The sequence below is a fragment of the Mustelus asterias genome, chromosome 17 (assembly GCF_964213995.1).
Source record: "Mustelus asterias chromosome 17, sMusAst1.hap1.1, whole genome shotgun sequence".
Lineage (NCBI taxonomy): Eukaryota > Metazoa > Chordata > Chondrichthyes > Carcharhiniformes > Triakidae > Mustelus > Mustelus asterias.
The window spans coordinates 48642191-48665723 of NC_135817.1; the positions used below are offsets into that span (position 1 = coordinate 48642191).

Genomic DNA, 23533 nt, shown 5'->3' on the forward strand with positions numbered 1-23533 from the left:
ACTTAGAAACACTCTCATTTACATCGAAAATGTTGCGTTTAATACGTTGATTTTTAAAAAAAAGAAATATTTCGATTTTTAAAAAACTGTGCTTCAAATACATAAGGATAACCCCTTTTTGACCCAACTTGAGAAATAACTGTTCAGTGTTGCTAAATTATATTAAAAAATGTTTTAATTTCCTTCAACGTTCCCTCCTCGTACACATTTTCCTCTTCAGGCCCCCACTCTGACCACCTCATTTCTCTTTCAGCTGGAGGCCAACTTTTCTAGTTACTTACCAATACAACATCATGATCAAGATAAAATATGCATTTCTGTCAGGCACGATTCACTGACATCTACACATACAGAGCCCTTTACTTTCTGCTCAGCGGAAAAAACAAAATTCCACTGAGGGTAAGCTAGCTCAATTGTTTTTAAAACAAAATCACAGAATCATAAGCACAATAAAGGGTCCATCAGTCTGTGCAGGTTCTTTGAATAGCTATCCAATTAGTTCCACTCTCTTGCTTTTCCTAAGGAATTGAGAAATACAGAAATTATTCCACTTGTGAAAATATTTTGTCTAGGTGCTGTGAAAAAAATTTGCATTTCACAGTTAGAGCTTCTTTTTTGCTAAATTCGAAAAGTGTTAAGTCCAGCCTGTGCCAGGATAATTATATACAACTTGCATTTATATAGCACTGTTTACATGGTAAAACGACACAAGATGTTTCATAGGAGTGCGATCAAATATTATGGAGATTTTGTTAATATACTGTTGTGAATGATGTATATATAAATAAAGGATGCTACATTTATTTTGTTATAATTCTGCCTTTATGCAGTTTTACACACATCAGCAAAATTTCCTGACCATTGTTAATCTTGATGGTCTGGGTGAGATCATTAACCTGCCATGTTGAGAGAGAGACACAAGTGCAAATTACATACATCACCTAGTTAGAAAATTAAGAGTTTTTAAGGTCAACTCCAGGTCTTGAGTGCATCGTCTTTGCTGACATTGCAATATTGAATGTTATGTTGCAAGTACAGTAAGAAGTCTCACAACACCAGGTTAAAGTCCAACAGGTTTATTTGGAATCACGAGCTTTCGGAGCGCTGCTCCTTCATCAGGTGAGTTGAAGGACCAGTGCTCCGAAAGCTCGTGATTCCAAACAAACCTGTTGGACTTTAACCTGGTGTTGTGAGGCTTTTTACTGTGCCCACCCCAGTCCAACACCAGCATCTCCACCTCATGTTCTTAGTAGTACTGTCTTTTGGATGAGATATTAAACCACAGTCTTGTGTGCAGTTCAGATACCATATCACTGCTAAACAATAATTCTGTCTGTATCCTGTCCAATAATTCTCTCCTAACCAACACCATCAGAAAGTAGATTAATTAATTATTCAGCTTGTACTATTAAGAATCATGCTCTGCACAAATTTCCTCTATGTTTACTTGTGTAGTGGGGACTTAAGATACTTTAAATGCTTTAAGAGGTTTCTCAGAAAAGTGATAAAATGTTACACAAACTTTACACAGACCTTTACTGTGAAGAGTCTAAAGAGTTTGTGAAATGAATTTGTTAGCTAGTGGAGGTAATCAGGGCAGTAATATAGTTGTCTGAAGTGACTGATACCAAACAGAATTTTTCTGCCACATCACTTAGATTAAATGCTTTTTGCAAAATCAAAAGCATATAAGGGAATATTTTTAAATACAATTTCCTGCTCTTGGTTTTTTGGATTCTTTTTGTTCTCATTCTTTAGTCACTTCTATTTAATGTAGAAAGGTGTCTCGAGAGAACTGCTGGAAACACTGCAAACTAACGGCACAGAGACTCTAATCCATCCAATAGTCTAGCTATCTAAAGCTGTTAACTGGTCATCTATTTAAGGAATATAATCCCAAATTAATGTAACCATTTTATTTCAATTTCAGGCACTTTGTTCCAACAATAAATTGCTATAGTGCAAATAGTGAGTTATTGTGATACAACCAAACCACTCCATGTAATCCGCGTAATTCATTTTGTTAGTTAAAGCTACCTTCTAATCAGTTGCAAGCCGAATGTTTATGTTCAGATGTTGCTAATTATGTTTCTGAGGCTAATAAACAATTGTTAATCATGAATGTCTATTTTTTCATTTGTCATTTGTCAAGCTCGACTATATTACAGATAAAGGTAAATGGTAATAGAATCCAAATAAATTAGGAATTTGGCTGGTGCTCTTGATAAAGGTTGTCTGGATGATGATCATAGTGCTCTTACAAATTTTGAAAGGGTCTGTTTTGAACCGTAGCTAGTAAGTTGCAAGCATAGTTCCCTCATAATCCATGACAGAGTTCATGTGCAAGGTTCACCAGTTTATCTGAGAAAATGTTTCAGTTCGAATAATGAAACAAAAAATGCAAATGCTGGAAATCCATGCAGAAAGAGACAATAGAGGTTAACATTTCCTCATTTGCCATTTTTTCAGATGCTTGTTCGTTCTTCGTATTTTCCTAATTTTGTTCTTATTTAAGTTGTACAAGTTTGCTACTTACTATTTACTTACGTACATACCGGAACTGATGGAAAGTTCTTCAGTCTTGCCCACCTGATATCAAAGACAAAAGTGCACCAAGTCCTCATTAGAGTTGCTCTCCATGAATGGTGTTGCACTAGTCTTCCATACACTTCCAGAGGCAAATGGGCAGATCTTCTCACACCAGTATCAGGAACACAAAATGCCATGATCCAAGAGGTTACCATACCACCATCAATTAACACGGAAAATGTGAATCTGGAAGTTGTTGATAGCTTCATGTATCTAGGCTCCACTAGCACCAGTGATCCATCACTTGATGCTAAAATCAATATACACATTGTAGAAGTTACAGCTGTTATGTCCAAGTTCAGTAAGAATGTGTGGAACAAGAACAACCTGACTGCGAACACCAAACTGAGTGTCTACCAAACCTGAAACCTCACTGCACTCTTCTAAAGGGAGATCTGGACAACATAAGCTAGTCAGGAGGAAAGGCTGACTAGTTTCCATATGGACTCACCGTAGCTGCATTTTAATGTCACCAAACCAATACAATGATTGGGTGACCCATTGTATGCATTTAGTTTGGTTGTCATAGATTGCATCATTGACTCCCAATGATCCAGATATATATCCTTCAGGAATCTGACTGGTAGGACACTTACGCTTGCACCCATGTCAACCTTGGTTAAGAGCATGTGTTTGCTCCTTTTCTTTGGGTATACGATGTTGTTAGCAGCAGAAGCCTCTAACCGTTAGACTTCAACCACACATCATGTCACAATGGCAATGTAGAAAGCCTATTCACTTCCTGGCTGAAGATTCTTCCACTATTTTCACCCTCGTCTGTCTTGCCACTAACCTTGTGAATGTGCTTACATTTATGTGGATCTCTGGCACACTCACTATAGTTGCTTCCAGTAGGTTGCACATACTTTTTGGTCATATCTTAAAATAATCTCTGGTTGCATCTCTGGAATCAGATTTCCTGCATTGGCAAGCCCAATTTCCTCTTACAATGCATTTCTTGTGAAGGTCTTGGAATATAGGATAGCTTCGCAGTTGGTGTAGGGGACTACAATTCCTATATGGCTTGCTTGCATTCTGGTTAGTGTGTCAATACTGGTAGCTGCACCCAATATATTCAAGTATTGTTGTCCAGCCACAATGGCTTCATATTTTACGCCATCTTTTAGCTGTTTGTCAACATTTTGACTTTTCTTTTTCTCCAAAGGCCTTTTGGAAGGCTTTGATTGGTGTAGTTTCAAGTATTGTTGTCCAGCCACAATGGCTTCATATTTTACGCCATCTTTTAGCTTTTTGTCAACATTTTGACTTTTCTTTTTCTCCAAAGGCCTTTTGGAAGGCTTTGATTGGTGGTGAAACTATGACTCATTGGTAAAGGCATTGTTCTTGGGAATGCACAAGGGAACAGTTAAATGCCAAGCTGAGGCAGGTCACCTTTGATTGTCAAAGCACTGCCATGGGGAACGAGCTGGGGAATGGCTGTCTGTCAAGCTTTTGTTTAGTTGAAGAAACTGCAATACATGGGCAAGTTCTCTCTGTTTGCAAAGAACAGGACCCATGTGGAAATATATGTAGCTTCTAGCACACGTAAATGAGCCATGCTGCGAGCCCGACTGATAATCTTAAATTGGTTGCCAGTGTAATTCTTAGCACAATCAGGATTGTTTAGAAATGTTGTCCACTGGCAAAATTACATCTAATGTTGCACATTACGTTTGGAATTTTGCAAGCAAGGGTTGGTTGAGTATGGTCAGTACTTTGCCTGTTATGAACAATGAACGGGATGCGTTCTTGGATACAAACCCCCAGTCACCAAAACAAATGGCGACATACCTGGCATCATACAGACACTGAAGATAGGTTCAAGAGGTTGGAGCTACATTCATTGAACTTTAGAAAAAGAGGTGATCTTATTGAAACATATGGAATCCTGAGCGAACTTAATAGGATGGATACCGGGTGTTTCCTCTTGTGGCAGAGGCTAGAACTGGGGGACAGTTTAAAAATAAGATATTTTTTCCTCTGATGGTTGTTAGTCTGTGGAATTCTGTTCCTCAGAAAGCAGTAGAGGCTGTATCATTGTATTTATTCAACGTTGAGTTGTATAGATGTTTAATGGACGAGGAAGTCAAGGGTTATGAGGGACAAACAGGAAAGTGGAATTGAAGCCAGAAACAGATCAGCCACAATCTTATCAAAAGGTGGCACAGGCTCAAAGGGCTGGTTGGCCTACGTCTGCTCCCAAGTCCTATGAAATTGATATACCACATTACTCATTGGTGTGGTAGGCAGAATGTCTTTTTGGCAGCAACCTGTTAGTAGAGACTACCACTTGTGCTGCTACTACATTGTAGCTGCATGAAGCGGCTAGTTTCATCTGTTGTTCAAATCTTTGAGACATCTTACCCTTGCAGGGTAATCTGAGGCGGACAGGTCACTTTTCAGAACCAAACATGGCAACTTTAGGCTCTTTCATAACTTCGCGTGATATAAAGTGAGCAATAATCTATTGCACCGCAGGATAGCTTCGATGCACCTCATTTCAACATCGGCTTGCATGGTGAGTCAAAGGCGCAGGCCTTATTTACAAGATTGCCGATGACAGCAATCTTACAGCCTGTGGAACTGTAGGAAACCAAATACCAATATCGACCAAAGAAGGTGAGCTTGTCATAGACAGTAAAGAAACCATCAGCAAATTTCTCATTCAGCACATTGAGGAAAAAGAGCTCATTTAACTGCTCCATTTCAAAGGTGAATTTGAGAGCAGGCTGGAGCCCAATAAGATGTGTAGGGAAAATCTTGTGTAGCTGTTGATTCAAATATAGCAAACATATCATCTTCATATCAGAACTATGCAAGGTACAAATGGTTAAGGGTCATTCCATTGACAATGTATTCTTTGTGGAAACCAATGAAAATGATGGTGCAAGCTTGGCCTAGAAGTGATCTCATGGCAACACCATGCCGTTAAAACTGAATACAACTGTGCAAGTTGCTGAGTTCATAAGTTCAATGAATACTGATTCAGACAATGGCAGCTTGTCGAGATTGCCATGATACAGTGACATGGTGCAAATATCTATGGCTTCCTTAAATGGTACATTAGTGAATAGGTTAGCAATGTCAAATGAGTACATGCACACAGCATTGCTATTTATAAACAAGCCCTGTATGATCTTCGCAAAAGTGAAGGAATCCTTCAGCATGTAGATAGAATACTACAGCCAGTTCTGGGCAAGTTATTGCTCAACCATTTGGCCAATTCAAATTGTTCTGAACCAGTCATAGATAAGACCAGGCATAATGGAACCTTACTTAAGTGCGCCTTTGGCAGCCCACATGTATGTGGATGCAGTGAGCTGTGAAGACAACTCCAATCATACATACCACTTGGCAACTCATTACTCTTACACAAGTCCAATAAGTGTTTTTGTAACTTGCTTCCAAGCAGGGCTGTGTTGCCATTCCTAGGGGCAGTTTCAACGGATAAGAATTTGGAAACATCATTAAGAATGGTCTGCATTTTATTGAAAAAGTAATGCTTGTTAAAAGATGACTATTATATTGCCTTTGTTGGGTTCACAGATATGTATCTCTAGGTTCACCTGAGACCGCGCAACTCAAGTTGTTGGGTATCTTGCAATGTGTGCATGCTAGATCAGCTAGGCATGCTTTCAAAGACTCAGCATATTCCTTGGATGCGAGTTAGTGGCATTGTGGGTCAGCCCACAGAACATGGACTGCAGCGATTCAAGAAGGCAGCTCACCACCACCTTCTCAAGGGCAACTAGGGATGGGCAGCCAGCAAGGCCCATGGCCGACGAATGAATAAAAAAAAGCGGTGGGATAGCAGGGAATTTTTAACTCAGAGTCCACTTGCAAAACAATCAGTACTCTCTTCTCACACAGTATAAACTATTGTTCCCTTTGAAGATAGGGCATTCTTGCGAATCTGTCCTGAGGAATCCAAACGAAAATCTTCAACAGTACCTCTCTTTTTCAGCAATACTCATGTTCTAATTTTCAATCTTAATGACTACGTTGAAGCATTTCCTTTCACTAATGTGTGGTTACATGCACCTTGTTTTCTAGTGTTCAGCTTGCTAAAAACACCTACACTTGCAGTGAAATCATTCCATGATGCCAAGTATCAGTTGTTTCTTCAAAAATAGTTATCTACTATAATTCTGAGAAAAGATAATCAACCTGAATCATAGAATCCGCTACAGTCCAGAAGGAGGCCATTCAGCCCATCAAGTTTGTACTGACCACAAATCCACCCACACCCTATTCCCGTAACCCCACACATTTACCGTTTATCCCCGATACTAGGGTCAAATATTAACTGTTTCTCTTGCTACAGCTCCTGCCTGACCTTCTGTGTACTTCTGTTATTTTCTGTTTTTATCTAAGATTTCCAAGAACTGCAATATTTTGCATTTGTATCTATATCTATATGGGTGTTTTCAATGGTAACTGACTCACATTACTTAGAATCGAAGTAGAATAGAATCATAGAATCCCTACAATGCAAAAGGCAGCCATTCAGCCCATCGAGCTTGCACCAATAACAATCCCACCCAGGTCCTATCCCTGTAACCCCACGTATTTATCCTACTAATCCCACTGAAACTATGGGGCAATTTAGCATGGCCAATCAAGCTAACCCACACATCTTTGAACTGTGGGAGGAAACTGGAGCACCTGGAGGAAACCCACGCAGATATGGGGAGAATGCGCAAACTCCACACAGATAGTCACCGAAGGCCGGAATTGAACCTGAGCCCCTGGCACTGTGAGGCAGCAGCGCTAACCACTGTGCCACCCCAAAGTACCTTTGAGCTCCATGCATTGGCGTCTATGTATTACAGTACTTTTGAGTCCCGTGTATTTCATATAGATTCCATCAATTTAAAGGTCACAATTAAGTTAATGGAAACAATGAGGCTGTTGCGATGCATCTGCATTAATATATATCAAAAATACTCTGTACATTCTCACAAGTGGCAGAATTATTAAAAAGATTGCAAATTAATTTTACTCCTAACTGGAAATGAAACTTTGTTGCATCCCTATTCAAAAACATGCTACTTTTGAAGGAACTGAAAATACCAAAACTGTGGATTATTTGAAATAGCAGAAGTGTATTAACCCAGACAAACCAACTTCCTGTATCTGTTACGTCAAGACCACAAACTGTTTTCCCCCATTACAACAAGCTAAGGTGTTTAATTTGAACTGGCTATTGTTCATAAGAAAGTTTAAATCAACCCCGAGAACATTTACTGATGCTTCCTCAATCATACAGAATCAACATATTTCAGAATAACATGGCTTCCAAGACTGTATGATAATTTCAACTGCTCGTCAGTTCTTATTTTCATAATTCTAAGAGCATCACAGAACAATTTTCAGAGACGCGAACACAGTATCACAGGTATGTTGACTTCTTTAAACTCGTCTTGTCATGAGGCCCAAATTCAAAAATATTTGGGTAGTTTTATTTGTGACATTTCATCATGAGTGAATTAATTAATTGCTGCACGGACGGAAACAACACAACAGCGTTATTGCTGTGTACTTAGATGCTCAATTAACTAATTGGTAGCAGATCTGTTAGACCTTGATTTCAGCCTGGCTTCAGCCTGGGCTGTGGAAAGCAAGAGCCTTAGATGGGATTCATGCTCCTAATCACTTAAGTATTTAAATGATGCAGAGGTGGGAACCAGCGTGGAAGTAAAAAAGACCATAAATAGCCAAAATAGAATTTTTGGCTTTGTTATCTAGAAGCATGGAATAATAAAAGCAAGAAAGTGATGTTTAATTGGAGAATTAAGTAAAATTTTAGGAATTCCATTATAAGAATACTTTAATAAGCAATAGAAAAAGGTACAATGTACATTCCCTAGAATGTTAGCAAGGATGCGAGATTACAATTATGTTGAGAGGCTTGAGAGCTTATTGATCAGGAAGATGGAAGAAAGGGAATTTATTACAAAAAGAGCAATAAGAATTAAGAAGTTAGAAAAAATCTTCACAAGATGGAATTCGTAGTCACAAACCATTTTCAAAGCGAAGCTCATAAAATTGGACATTGCTTAAGATAAATAAACGCATTTTGGAGCGAGAAGATTATATACTAGGTGGTGCAAGTGGAGAAAAACATTTGGCTAAGTGGTTTGCATGTTTTATTACACTAATGGCAACAGTTCAAAAAATGTTGCAGAAATAATCCAATGCAAGAAATAAAAATCGTCTTTATTCACGAGTTTTTAAGGTAGTTCCAAAACTGTAATTTTAAGAAAAAAAATGCGTTCCATGTAGAGTTATTCTTTTATATTTTTTGAACCCATGTTTTCCATAAACTTTCATCTTAATGAGAGAATGAATCCCGTGTGGGTCGCCTGAATTTTTCTTTGTTTCACCTTACCACCCACCTACTCCAAAGTCTCAACCAATGGACAGCTTTTGGTTAATCAGCAGCATCCATGTTGTAGCAAACACTCCCTGTTCTGATTCTAATGAATGGTCTACATCCAGAACATGTATGTGTCATTTTTTTCAGATGGCGTTGGTTTTCTGCATCTTTGAGATTTTTATTTTCAGTATATTTTAATTTTATTGCATTTTTCTAACATTTGGATTAAAAAAATAAATTCAATCCTTATGATTCCCTATATTTTGATTCCATCTACATTAGTAAAGGCAGGTGAGAATAGGCCATGTAGTCTAATTCAGTCTAGATCTTGCTCAGGTTAACTTTAAAACTTAGAGTATCTATATTGAGGTAAGTGCGGTGCAGAATACAGGTATGTGTTAACAGCTGAGTTGAGGAAGTACTGCTTTAAAATAATTAATTCTTAGTATGTTGTGGTACATCACTAGTTATGGAAGTAAAGCTCCAAATGCAAGTGCTTGAAAAGATCCTTTTTTTGGATAGCAGTGTACATTAATGATCTAGCATGAATATGGGAGGTATGATCGGTAAATTTGCATTTGACACGAAAATTGGTGGTATGGTAAAAGGTAAAGTCACCATAGTCCCAGATGACTAGGATCCCATAATCCCAGGTAGCACAGTGGTTAGCACTGCTGCTTCACAGCTCCAGGGTCCCGGGTTCGATTCCCGGCTCGGGTCACTGTCTGTGTGGAGTTTGCACATTCTCCTCGTGTCTGCGTGGGTTTCCTCCGGGTGCTCCGGTTTCCTCCCACAGTCCAAAGATGTGCGGGTTAGGTTGATTGGCCAGGTTAAAAAAAAAAAATTGCCCCTTAGAGTCCTGGAATGTGTAGGTTAGAGGGATTAGCGGGTAAATATGTGGGGGTAGGGCCTGGGTGGGATTGTGGTCGGTGCAGACTCGATGGGCCGAATGGCCTCCTTCTGCACTGTAGGGTTTCTATGATTTCTATGACCATAGGATGCTCTCTCCTTTGAGGGGGTGAGCTAATTGGAGATGATTTAACCTGAAGATCACCACACCTCAGGTAAGGGACAAGGTTGAGAAGGTGGGTCTTCATGAATAACCTCAGCAGGTATGGGAATTGAACCCATGCTGTTGCGGTCACTCGGCGTCATGAAGCAGCTGTTCAGCCAACTGAGCTAGACAAACAAAGGAACACACAATGAATGGTAGGACAGTAGTACAGCGGAATCTTTGGACATGGGTGCATGTCCAAAGATCCCTGAAGACAACAGGACATGTAGATAAGGTGGTTAAGAAGGCATATGGGATGCTTGTCTTTATTAGTTAAGGCACAGAGTATAAGAGCAGGGAGGTTATGTTAGAGCTGTATAAACACTTGTTCGCCCACAGTTAGAGTACCGTGCGCAATTCTGGTCACCACATTATAGGAAGGATGTGATTGCACTATGCTGACACAGTGGTTAGCACTGCTGCCTCACAGTGCCAGGGGCCCAGGTTCAATTCCTGGCTTGGGTCACCATCTGTGTGGAGTCTGCACTCTCTCCCCGTGTTTGTGTAGGTTTCCTCCAGATGATCTGGTTTCCTCCCACAGTCTGAAAGACATGCTGGTTAGGTGGATTGGCCATGCTAAATTCTCCCCATGTACTCGAATAGGCATCGGAGTGTGGCGATTAGGGGATTTTCACAATAACTTCATTGCAATGATAATGTAAGCCTACTTGTGGCACTAATAAATAAACTTTAAACATGCAGGGGAGGTTCACCAGGATGTTGCCTGGGCTGGAGTGTTTCAACTATGAAGACAGGCTGGGGTTGTTTTCAAGAAAGCAGAGAAGGCTGAGTGGGGACCTAATTTAGGTGTACATTATTATGAGAGACATCGATAGGGTAGATAGCTTTCCCCCTTATCGAGGGGTCAAAAACTAGAGGGTATAGGTGTAAGGTAAGGGCGAGATTCAGAGGGGATGCAAGGAAAAATATTTTCACCCAGAGGGTGATGGGAGTCTGAAACTCACTGCCTGAAAGGGTAGTAGAGGTGGTACCTCAACATTTAGGAAGCATTTAGATGAGCACTTGAAATGCCTTAGTATAAAAGGCTATGGACCAAGTGCTGGAAAATGGGATCGAACAGTGCGTGATGGCTAGCACTGACATGATGGGCCGATGAGCCCTTTTCTGCGCTGCAAAGCTCTGACTAAATACGATTACTACTTAACATTTTACTCAGATAAAATTGTCAGTTTATCCCTTTAATATTTTTCTTTTTGAGCTCTGAATCCACTTACATCAGTGGAGTTCTCTGGTGTACCAAGCTGGAGAGAGAACATTATAATAACTATGGGTCCTTCTACAACTCTCCTGGCACTTTCTGAAACTATCCCCGTGATTTGTTTTCTTCTTTGTCCAGCTGAATTCCCTCCACCATTAGTACCTAATCCTTCAGGTAACATGCTCCACCTACTGGAACTTATTCCCTCACTTCCTCCATATTGTCATCACCTCCCTCCTTGGTTTCAAACATCTCAAGATTCTTCTTTTCCACTATGCATTGACCTCACCTAACCAGCTCCCTTTTTTTTCTTCCTTACAGCTTGGTTTTCACTCACTGCCACCCTGTAAATTGCTTTGAGACATTACTCAAACATAATGGGCGCTACAAAACCGTAAGTACTGTAGTTGTTGTACAAGATTAGTTTGGAAGTCATCCATACATGGATATAGGTTCCACAACAAAACGATATTCAAAACTATGTTCTTTTGTACTTCAGAAATTGTAGACAATTTGAAGCGTGCCCTGTTGACAGGAAATGGGCAACTTGCTGCGAAGTATATTCATTTTTGCTGCAGTTACATTTTCTACACATGATATGGGTAGGATACCCAATTTATTTGATTGATGCAAAAGTTCACAATGGGAACAGAAACAATTCCATCTGTTGAGAAGCAGAAGTGTGGGAGTAACGTCATTTTGCTCCAACTCCAAATTATGGTGGGCAGCATTTCAAGATCCTACAAAGGCCTGTTATTATTGAAATCTGCTTTCATGCAACTCTTCTACTGCTAGAGCATTGGGATATAATAAACCATTCAGTAAACCAATTCATCAGTTGCTGTTTTCGACGGTAACCTCAATATTATGCCACTAAAAACATTGCACTACATCAGTTACTGGACAGATTTTGTCTTACTAAAACTGAACAGTGAAGTTCTGGTTCAATTATAAGTGCAGGAGGACATGCCAGGAGCAGCACCTGGCAAACCAAAAATGAGGTGTCAACCTCGTTAAGCTGGAATACAGGACTACTTGTATGCTAAACAGCAGAGCATGCAACAGACAGAGCTATGTGATCCCACAAACAACACATCAGATCTAAACTCTGGAGTGTTGCCACATCCGGTTGGGAATGGTGGTGGGCAATTAAACAACGAACTGAAGGAAAAGCCACAAATATCCCCATTCTCAATTATGTTTTTGATTAAGAAAAACATCACGGCAGTACTGAGGGGGGATATTTCTGAGGATTAGCCCACTGAGTCTATACGAGTGGAACTGAGTATTAAGGGGGAGATCACTTTTAATAGGATTGTACTGTAGGCCCCCAAATAGTCAATGGGAAATTGAGAAGCAAAAATGTAAGGAGATTACAAATAGCTCCAAAGAAAATAGGGTGGTAATAGTAAGGGACTTTAACTTTCCCAACATTGACTCGGACAGCCATAGTATTAGGGGCTTGGGTGACGGGAAATTTGTTGAGTGTATTCAAGGGGAATTTCTCATTCAGTACGTAAATTTGACCTTCTCTTGGGAAATAAGGAAGGGTAGATGACAAGTGTTAGTGAGGGATCACTTTGGGACTAGTGACCATAATTCCATTAGTTTTAAGATAACTATGGAGAATGATGGGTCTGGCCCAAAAGTTCAAATTCTAAATTGGGGCAAGGTCAATTTTGATAGAATTAGACAGGGTCTTTCAAAAGTTGATTGGGAGAGTCCTTTGGCAGACAAAGGGACGGCTGGTAAGTGGGAGGCTTTCAAAAGTGTGTTAACCAGGGTTCAGGGTAAGCACATTCCTTTTAGCGTGAAGGGCAGGGGCGGTAGAAGTAGGGAACCTGATCAAGAAGGAGGAGGAGGCATATGACATGCATAGGCAGCTGGGATCAAGTGGATTCCTTGGAGTATAGAGGGTGTAGGAGTAGAGTTGAGAGAGAAATCAGGAGGGCAAAAAGGGGACATGAGATTGCTTTATCAAATAAGGCAAAGGAGAATCCAAAGAGCTTCTACAAGTACATAAAGGGCAAAAGGGTAACTAAGGAGAGAGTAGGGCCTCTTAAGGATCAACAAGGTAATCTATGTGTGGATCCACAAGAGATGGGTGAGATCCTAAATGAATATTTCTCATCAGTATTTATTGTTGAGAAAGGAATGATTGTTAGGGAACTTGCGGAAATAAATAGTGATGTCTTGAGGAGTGTACATATTACAGAGGTGGTGGTGCTGGAAGTCTTAAAGCACATCAAGGTAGATAAATCTCCAGGATCTGATGAAAATGCATCCCAGGATGTTTTGGGAGGTTAGGGAGGAAATTGTGGGTCTCCTAGCAGAGGTATTTGAATCATCGACAGCCACAGGTGAGGTGCAAGAAGATTGGAGGGCGACAAATTTTGTGCCTTTGTTAAGAAGGGCTGCAGGGAAAAGCATGGGAACTACAGGCTGGTGAGCCGAACATCTGCAGAGGGCAAGTTGTTAGAAGGTATTCTGAAAGACAGAATATACAGGCATTTCGAGAGGCAAGGGACAGTAGAAAATCATGCCTCTCAAATTTGATTGAGTTTTTTGAAGGGGTAACCAAGAAGATCGATGGGGGCAGTGCAGTTGATGTTGTCTACATGGACTTTAGCAAGACCTTTGACAAGATTCCGCATGGTAGGTTGTTGCGCAAGGTTGAATCTCATGGGATCCAGGGTGAGGTAGCCAATTGGATACAAAATTAGCTTGATGACAGAAGACAGAAACTGGTTGTAGAGGATTGTGTTTCAAACTGGAGGCCTGTGACCAGCGGTGTGCCTCATGGATCGGTGCTGGGTCCACTCTTATTTGTCATTTATATTAATGATTTGGATGAGAATTTAGGAGGCACGTTTAGTAAGTTTGCAGATGACACCAAGATTGGTGGCATAATGGACAGTGAAGGTTATCTAGGGTTGCAATGGGATCTTGATCAATTGGACCAGTAGACTGATGAATGGCAGATAGAAGTTTAATTTAGATAAATGCGAGGTGATGTATTTTGCGAGATCGAACCAGGGCAGGACATACTCAGTTAATGATAGGGCTATGGGGAGTGTTATAGAACAAAGATCTAGGGGTACATGTTCATAGCTCCTTGAAAGTGAAATCACAGGTGGACAGAAGACGACATTTGGCATGCTTGGTTTCATTGGTTAGAACATTGAATACAGGAGTTGGGATGTCTTGTTGAAGTTATACAAGACATTGGTAAGGCCACAGTTGGAATATTGTGTACAATTCTGCTCACCCTGTTATAGAAAGGATATTAAACTCGAAAGAGCGCAGAAAAGATTTACTAGGATGCTACCGGGACTTGATCATTTGAGTTATAAGGAGAGGCTGGATAGACTAGGACTTTTTCCCCTGAAGCATAGGAGGCGCAGGGGTGATCTTATAAAGGCCTATAAAATAATGAGGGGCATAGATAGTCACCATCTTTTTCCAAAGGTAGGGGAGTCTAAACCTAGAGGGCATAGGTTTAAGTTGAGAGGGGAAGAGATACAAAAGGGTCCAGTGGGACAATTTTTTAAAACAGAGGGTGGAGTGTGTCTGGAACAAGCTGCCACAGGTAGTAGTAGAGGCGGGTACAATTTTGTCTTTTAAATAGCATTTGTACAGTTACATGGGCGAGATGGGCATGGAGAGATATGGGCCAAATGCAAGCAATTAGGACTAGCTCAGTGGTAAAAAAGGGTGGCATGGACAAGTTGGGCTAAAGGCTCTGTTTCCATGCCATAAACCTCTACGACTCTACACCGCATAAATTGCAGTGATTCAAAAAGGCAGGTCACCACCACCCTCTCAAGGGCAATTAAGATGGACAATAGATGTCGGCCTAACCAGCAAAGCCCACACTTCTTGAGAGTGGTGGACAAACTCTTTCCTTTGCAAGTTCAGGAACAAATGTAACTCAAATAATTTTAGGCACCAATTTCAGATTAGGATTTGTGAAACATCTTGCCACATGGTAAAACAATCAAAGCACGCAGGCGCAACATGAGAAGATTCAGCAACTTGACATTTCAGACTAAATACTTATTAGTAAATAAACTAATGAGTATGGTTACTCAAGGAGATTTTAAAGGGGAAATAGACTAAATATAACATTATAGAAAGCATGTGGCTAAGAACCAAAGTACTGAGCTAGAGTAGTAGGAACCTTGCAGTATTCACCTAGCAATCTTCTGAACTGGCTATGCAGTTAAGTTTTACATGGGAAAAGGTGTTTAGGCTACTCTTGAATAAAACAAAACACACACACAAGATATAATTTTCTTTATCTTACACAGAATGTACATTATTCAACAGCTCAGAACATCAATTGCACTAAATCTGTTCAAGATGCAAATTATGGGCCACATGTTGTATCTTAAATCTAGCAATCTTGCCCATGGCAACTCAGTTCTACTGGTGGTTATTTCTTATTCGCTGGTTTGTACTTAATTTTATTTCCTTAGTACAATTGCCTGAATGGTTGGTAAATATGAAATCAAGATGTCAAGGTGGTTTTGGTTAGTATCAGCAAGTTGACATAAATTCGTGTCCCCATTAATTTGCATTTAAGTTTTGTGAATAATATTCCATATTATGTACCTATGTGAGCCATGAAGGCCAAAAAGCTCGGACACCCTAATACTAGTGCCCTTCCATCCATAGAGACCTATGTAGATATTGTCTTCCACTTTAACCAAATTTGCATTCACCAGTTAAGAATTTCCAGCTAAAGTTTTCCAGCCCTGTTCAACTAACAAAAATGCTTTTGCAATATTCGTCAATAAGAATGATGGAAGCATAGATTGGTTGCAGAACAGGAGGTTAATCAGCCCATGTTGTCTGTGCCAGCTCTCTGCAAGAACAAGATTGCTAGCCTCATTCCCCTCTCCTTCCCCATTAGCCCTGCAATTTGTTTTCCCAGATAAATTATACAATTCCCTTATGAAAGCCAGGATTGAATCTGCATCTACCACACTGCCAAGTGCTGCATTCCAGATTCTAAGCATGCTCTGTGTTAAAGAGATTTTCCTTTGGTTCAATTTCCATTCACCGTAGATCAGTGTCTTTGATTCCCAATCCTTTCGCCAATGGGAACAGTTTCTCCCCATCCAGTCGTTTAGACCCCTCATGATTTTGAATAGCTATATATAATCTCTCCTCAATCTTCTCTAAGAAGAACAATCTCAACTTCTCCAATCTATCCACATAACTGGTTTCCTCTCCTTGGGGGCATTCTCATGAACTGAACTCCCACATCCTTTGACCCATTCTCATAAACCCTTGCTAATGTTTTCCTAAAATGCAATGCCCAAAGGTGGACACAATGCTTAGGTTGAGTGAGTGTTATAGCAATGTTTACCATAAGTCCTTGCTTTAGTACTCCATGCCCCTATTCAGAAAATTTTATTACCCATTTTCTCAACCTGCCCCAACAACTTCAATAATTTGTGCACATATATCTCCAGATTCTCCTGTTCCTGCACTCATTTTAGAAGTGGAATGTTTATTTTTTATTGCCTTACGTCATTCTTCCTGCCAAAATGTGTCACTTCACACTTTTCTGCGTTAGATTTTGGGTTTGGAAGGTGCTGTCTAAGGAGCTTGCTGAGTTCCTGCAATGCTTCTTGTAGATGGTCCACACTGCTGTCCTTTTGTATTGGTGGTGGAAGGAATTAATGTTTGTGGATGGCGTTCCAATTAAGCAAGCTGCTTTGCTCTGGATAGTGTCAAAGTTCTTGTGTGTTGGAACTGCATTCATCAAGGCAACTGGAGAATATTCCATCACAATCCTGACTTGTGCCTTGTAGATATGTCTGCTCATTTGATCAGCCCATCTATATCCTCTTGAAGTCTTTCACTATCCTCCTCTCAGCTCATGATAGTTCCAAGTTTTCCCATTTGCAAATTTTGAAATTGTGCCTGCACACCTGTGTCTAGGTCATTATTGTACATCAAGAAAAGCGGTGGCCCTAGTACCAATCCCTAGAGAACACAACTATACATCTTCCTGCAATCTGAAAAATTGCATTTCCTTTCACTCAGTCAACTTTGCATCCATGCTGCACTGTTCCTTTTATTCCTTAGGTTTTAACTTGGTTGACATACCTGTTCTGTAGCACTTTATAAAATGCCTTCTGGAAGTCCATGTATACCATATCAATTGCATTACCCTCATCAAAAAAATTCAAAGAGATTAGTTACACGATTTACCTTTAACAAATGCACACTAGTTTTCCTTAATGCACAAAAGTAATTTATAGTTGATGCATTAATAGAATACATAGTGCAACAATGGTAATAGTCCAAGAATGGTAAGGTTCAGGCTTTCTGTTCTTCCAACAGCAGTATTAATCAACCAGGTTGAAACTAGTCTGCCATCTGCATGACACAAAAATAACTTCTCCATGCATACAGATGAATCATCATGTTCTGAACAAAATTTCTGTCTCACTTATTGCCACACTAGCAACAGGTTATCCCAGCTATAAAATTACTCAAACCCTGTTCAGCTGTTACCCGTTCCTTCTGTTCTTTGATCATTGTATCTTTGGTCGAGTTCCCCCAGTTGTATTGGCCCAGCCTATATCAATGTTACAACAATTGTAGGGAGTGAAGCAGACATGAGATTTTAATCCACTGTGACACTTGTAAATTATATTGAGTTTTAATCACATCTTTTGATTCAAGTTAGACACAAAACAATTTCTCTGGCAGTATACATAAAAAACAACTTATTTTTGTCTAATCAATGTTTTCTAAAATTGAGTAGTCTGCAACACTTTTCAACAACCAAATAGACTAGTACTCTGCGTTTACAATATAAAGAAAAGGTGGGGGCCCTATATAGAATGTCACTCTTCTTGGAGGGAAAAAAACTTGTTAATAAATAGAGTGCAACACATATACAAGAGCTATTACTGAATAGAAAGAGGCAGCAATATATAACAGGATCTGTTAATGAAAAAAACTGTATGGTCTTGTTAATAAATATAGGACTATAAGATTTAAATTCAACTTTTTTTTAACGTAAATAGTTTTCCACTTTTGATGCAATGCTCAGAAGTTTTGAGGTGGTAAAAGGCAAATACAATAGGAACTTTCAATATAGACTAGATCAATAATTGTGTTATTTGTATTTTTTTTGCAGGTTATCATGTACTCTTACTGCTGACAGCATTCACAGACAGATATTGGGAGGTCTATACATAACAGTATTTTTGATAGGAGTCATCAGTAATATTGCAACAATAAGGACCTTCAAACAAGCTGATAAATCTGCAACGTTCATTTACATGAAAAACTTAACTGCTTCTGATTTACTCCTTTCCTGCAGTCTTCTCTTTCGAGCAATATATTACTTAAAGAGCGATTTGTGGAGTCAAGAAGATTTTGCATGCATTTTAATAACATTTGTAACAATTTCAGTTTTCTATGTCAATATGTACTGCAGCATACTTTTCTTGTTGTGGACAAGCATCAGTAGATATGCAATAGTAGTAAAACCCAAATTTGTCCTTGTGCGTTATTTTATCAAACCTAAAGTTATCATATTTGTCTGCATTTTTACCTGGATTGTACCAGCAATGTGCATTTTACCTTTACTACTATCATACTTTACAGTCAATTCAATAACTGCAGAATCTTGCTATGATCTGATTATTAAGAGAGGAAAATTCTTTAAGAAACCTCACATTATTGGTACAGCCTTCTTTTTTCTAACATTACTATTTTTGATTGTTTTTTACACTCTATTGGCTTACCATCTTTACCAAATCAAGAAGAACAGTATGGTAGCCAAATGTCAGGCCAGCAACTTAAAAGTCCACAGAAAAATTTTTGCATCCATCATTTTATTCATTGTCTGCTTTGTGCCATATCATGTCCAACGAGTTATATTTTTTGCATCTGATGATGTAAATTGCCAATGGCAGGAGAAATTACACAAAGTGAAAAGTGGTGTGATTCTGCTTGCTGCTCTAAGCTGCTGCATTCATCCACTGCTACACTTATGTTTGCGTTTGAAGTTTTGCAAATCAAAGGATGCATCAAGGAAAAGTGTTATCAGCTACACTGACAATAACATTGGCCATAACATGACTCCAGAAGACATGACTAGACTATGAATAAAACTCAGCTTTCTATTGAATTGTATGTGAACAGTTTTTCCAAAGTTGCCGAAGTAATGAAATTCCACTTAACTGTCCAATTCCATTTGAAAACTGGAAGCAAAAATGCCCACAAAAACTTTATTGAAAATGTGTTGCCAGGTAGGTTTTGAAAAAAAATCATAATCTACAAGGCAATACTTATATTGTAAGTTGTGCTCACTGTTTTGGATTTTAACAACATACAAATAGGATGTTCAAGCTTCAGTAACTGCAGAGTGCCAGTAGTATTACAACCAGCAGCAATAACATTCCAATTCCATGTCACTATCATACCATCTTAACTAGAATTAATCATAGACGTTGCTGGGGTGGAAGGGGGATTTGTCAAGATGAAGAATCTATTGAAATGTGACAGGGAATAACCTGACTAGACATGCAGAATACCTCAAGTTAACAAAGTAGTTAAAACAGTTAAAATTTATACTTTGATTATGTCAATCATAGAAACATTTATAGTTTTAAAAAAAAACCAATTTGTTGTCTGAGCACCACTTGGAAAGAGCTCTGAAGGCAACAAGAACACAGGACCACATTCTGGGTGGAAGATTTCAATGTCCATCACAGAGTAGCTTGGTAGTACCACCACTGACTGAGCTGACCCAAGTTGTAAAGAACATAGCTGCCAAAATGGCCGGCATCAGGTAGAGAGAGAAAACATGGGAATCTTTTGAGTTTCCTCAAAAAATATACTTTATTCATAAAATGTTATTGAAGTACATAATGTAATGTCAAATTTGAACTATTAAAGTGCAAAACAGTTCAATTTCTTTCAATACGATCTGTGGCCCTCTGAGCCATTATATTTACAATATACATTTGTGAAACATTCTCTGGTGCATACAACGTGAGCAGTTTGCAAGGGTACCTGCCATATGGCATAGTATCATAGTACTATGGTACTATGCCATAGTACCATACTCTGGTACTATGGCAGCATGGCCTTAGATTGTGGTCTTTCTCCATTAAGTCTTTGGGACAATTTCCCCGGGCTTCAGTGTGTCCTTTAGCACATAGTCCTGAACTTTGGCATGTGCCAGTTTACAATCCTCGGAACTACTCTTTGCACTGGAAGACAAACTGATTTCAGACAGACCAAAGAGCGTCTTTCACCAAAAGGTGATGGTTTTCCAGCGGCAGTCAATGTTTATTTTGGTGAAAGTTTCTGGGAACAGAGCACAGAGTACTGACCCTTATATTAAGGTGCCGCTTAGGGTGAACCATGACAAAACTACTGCAACTCTTTTCAGACCTTCTTTGCAAAGGCACATTCCAGGAGGGGATAGCTTTCCCGATCAAAGCCACCTTGAGAGCAGTGTAAAGGTACCCCGCGACTCTGCATGTGCATGAAGGATCTAAAGTGGAGGGCTCTTCTTGGTGTTTGTTTGGAAATTCTGGTGGCAAAGTATGTTGACAAAGATTTTAACAGTTTACTGTTATGATCTCCTTGGAGACCAACAACTTGAAAAACACAATCCAAACTTTCAGTTCATAGATATAAAGGATGACAGCAAGATACGATTTTTACTGTAACAAATGACGAAACTCACCATTAACTAAACATTACTTTTGTAGGCAACTTACACTTTAAACTATAGAAAGGTTCTTCTTTTGTGCTTATCACATGCAGCATACTCCACAGAATTACAGTCCTTAGAGCAAACAGCCCACAGTCAATTCCAATTTCCAATGGGTTCATGTTCCTCCATTTCACAGAGAAGCAACTTTGAGTGACTGTCTCTGGTGCTTTCAACTTCGAGCGACTATTTCCAGGTGTTTTCCTTAGTTTTCAGTTTCCCAAATCCACTACCAGCAGTAAAGCTTGCTCCAAATTATTCTTCTCCAACCCTAGACAAATTTCCTGAATTCCTTAGAAGGCTGAGAGATTCATCTCTTCAACTAGAGACTGTTTCCCTCCCCTTCGGTCTCTTGCAATAAATCTGTAGCCTCTCCTCTCTGCCAATTATACCAAATTGCTGTCCTTTTGCTTGCTCTCTTTTCTCTTGCACACAGAAGCTTGGAGTTAGCATGTCTATTTACTGTTGGCACAGGTGCCCTTGCTCTTTGATTCCAAGTGTGAGAACTTTGCACCTAGCTTATCAGGTCCATCAACCAAGCCAAGGCTGTTGCCATAGGATTCAGAATAGCGATATGATCCCCTTCATTTTAACTTAAATTTAAAGACACAGTCCAAAACATAATCTTACAAACCTCATAATTGCAATACTGCTCAGAGAACCACCAGAGAGGATCCAGTAACTACTTTTTCTCAGGGCCTTCGGGATGTTACATGTGGATAACTGATGGACTTGAAGTCTAAAATGTTTCGCTGCACAAACCTTTTCAAGAGGAACAGGAGGTTATAGCATAGGCTAACTGCATGGAATGCTGCATAGCAAAATGGCCAGACACATCCTTCACAAAACAGGGGGCAGATAGAATCTCAGCATTTAGTGTTACTTTTTGTTTGTATTCAATGCATAGCTTGATGTAGTCATATACAAAGATGGCCATCAGGATGAGAGAGACATTGGGTACAGGCCAGATCTGCATCATGTACAACATCATCAAGATGACGTTTTTCTATTTGTTCATGGAATGTGGGCATTTCTGGCTGGGTCAGCATCCCAAATTGCCCTTGAGGGGGCATTTAAGAGTCATTGCTGTGGATCAGTAGGCCAAACCAGATAAGGATGGCAAATTTCCTTCCCTAAAGGACATTAGTGAGACTGATGAGTTTTTACGACAATTCACAATGGTTTCATGGTCGTCAGACATTTAATTCTAGATTTTTATTGAATTCAAATTTCACCATCTGCAGTGGCAGGATTTGAACCTGGATCCCTGGATTACTAGTCTAGTGACAATTTTGCTATGCCATTGCCTGGCCTAGTTATTAGGGTTTATTATCTAGGCTATTATCCACAATCAAGAGGGAGGGTCACTCATGCCCAATTTCTGAAAGACATTGGCTTTAGATTCCTCCTACTCTTGGAGTATGGCCTGGCTCCTCTGAACCATATCCTCAACACGGTTGGGTGGTCTGACTTGATAGTGAAGGGGACAAAGAGTCAATCAGTCCAGTTCCCAAAGAACATGGCCTTGCTCTCGCCATATTTTACTTTACTTTCTGAGGCCAATTTTAACTGATTGTAGATGTTCATTGGTTTGTGAACTGACATCAAATTCAAGCAGTAGATGGCAGAGTCATCCACACAAAAGGAGGTTTTGACCTGAGCATCTCTATGCCCACATCCTTCCTGAGGGACTCAGTAAAAGATTCAATACAGCATACAAATGGACACAGGAGTGAGATCAGTGTTGTCTGACTCCAGGTTTGATCAGGAAACTTTTGCATGCCCACCCATTGATTGAATTTGCACTACCGCTGTTTGTGTAGAGCAAAAGGATCCAATTGCCGATTTCTTCCTCATACCAGCCTTTGAGGAGTATGTATGATGTAGCCAATAAACAGTACAACACAAGAACCAGTCCTTTGGCCCACCTAGCCTATGCTGACACATGACATCTTTCTAAACTAAAGACCTTCTGTCTCCACGTGGTCCATATCCCTCTATTCCCTGTCTATTCATGTATGTCAAGATGCCTCTTAAATGTTGCTATTGTATCTGCTTCTATCACCTCCTCTGGCAGCGCATTCCAGGTACTTATCACCCTCTGTGTAAAAAAAAAAAGACGATGTGGAGATGCCGGCGTTGGACTGGGGTAAACACAGTAAGAAGTTTAACAACACCAGGTTAAAGTCCAACAGGTTTATTTGGTAGCAAAAGCCACACCTTTTTTAATCCAAAAGCAGTTGTCAAGTCCTACATGTTCATAGAACATAGAAAAACTACAACACAAACAGGCCCTTCGGCCCACAAGTTGTGCCGAACACATCCCTACCTTCTAGACCTACCTATAACCCTCCATCCTATTAAGCTCCATGTACTCATCCAGGAGTCTCTGAAAAGACCCTATTGAGTTCACCTCCACCACCACTGACGGCAACCGATTCCACTCGCCCACCATCCTCTGTGAAAAACTTACCCCTAACATCTCCCCTGTACCTACCCCCCAGCACCTTAAACCTGTGTCGTCTCGTAGCAGAC

General features: G+C 39.8%; 2 protein-coding genes across 5 annotated transcripts in view; one reads left to right on the forward strand and one right to left on the reverse strand.

Annotated features, from left to right (window-relative positions):
- Positions 1 to 23533, reverse strand: part of caska (calcium/calmodulin-dependent serine protein kinase a) — a 405920-nt gene that overhangs the window by 235323 nt on the left and 147064 nt on the right. The window lies entirely within an intron of this gene.
- LOC144506458 (P2Y purinoceptor 14) lies at positions 7719 to 20194 on the forward strand. The gene is made up of 3 exons (XM_078232609.1): positions 7719 to 7987; positions 11563 to 11635; positions 18404 to 20194. Exons 2-3 carry the CDS (start codon positions 11619 to 11621, stop codon positions 19377 to 19379), a joined length of 993 nt encoding a protein of 330 aa, XP_078088735.1. The 5' UTR covers positions 7719 to 7987; positions 11563 to 11618; the 3' UTR covers positions 19380 to 20194.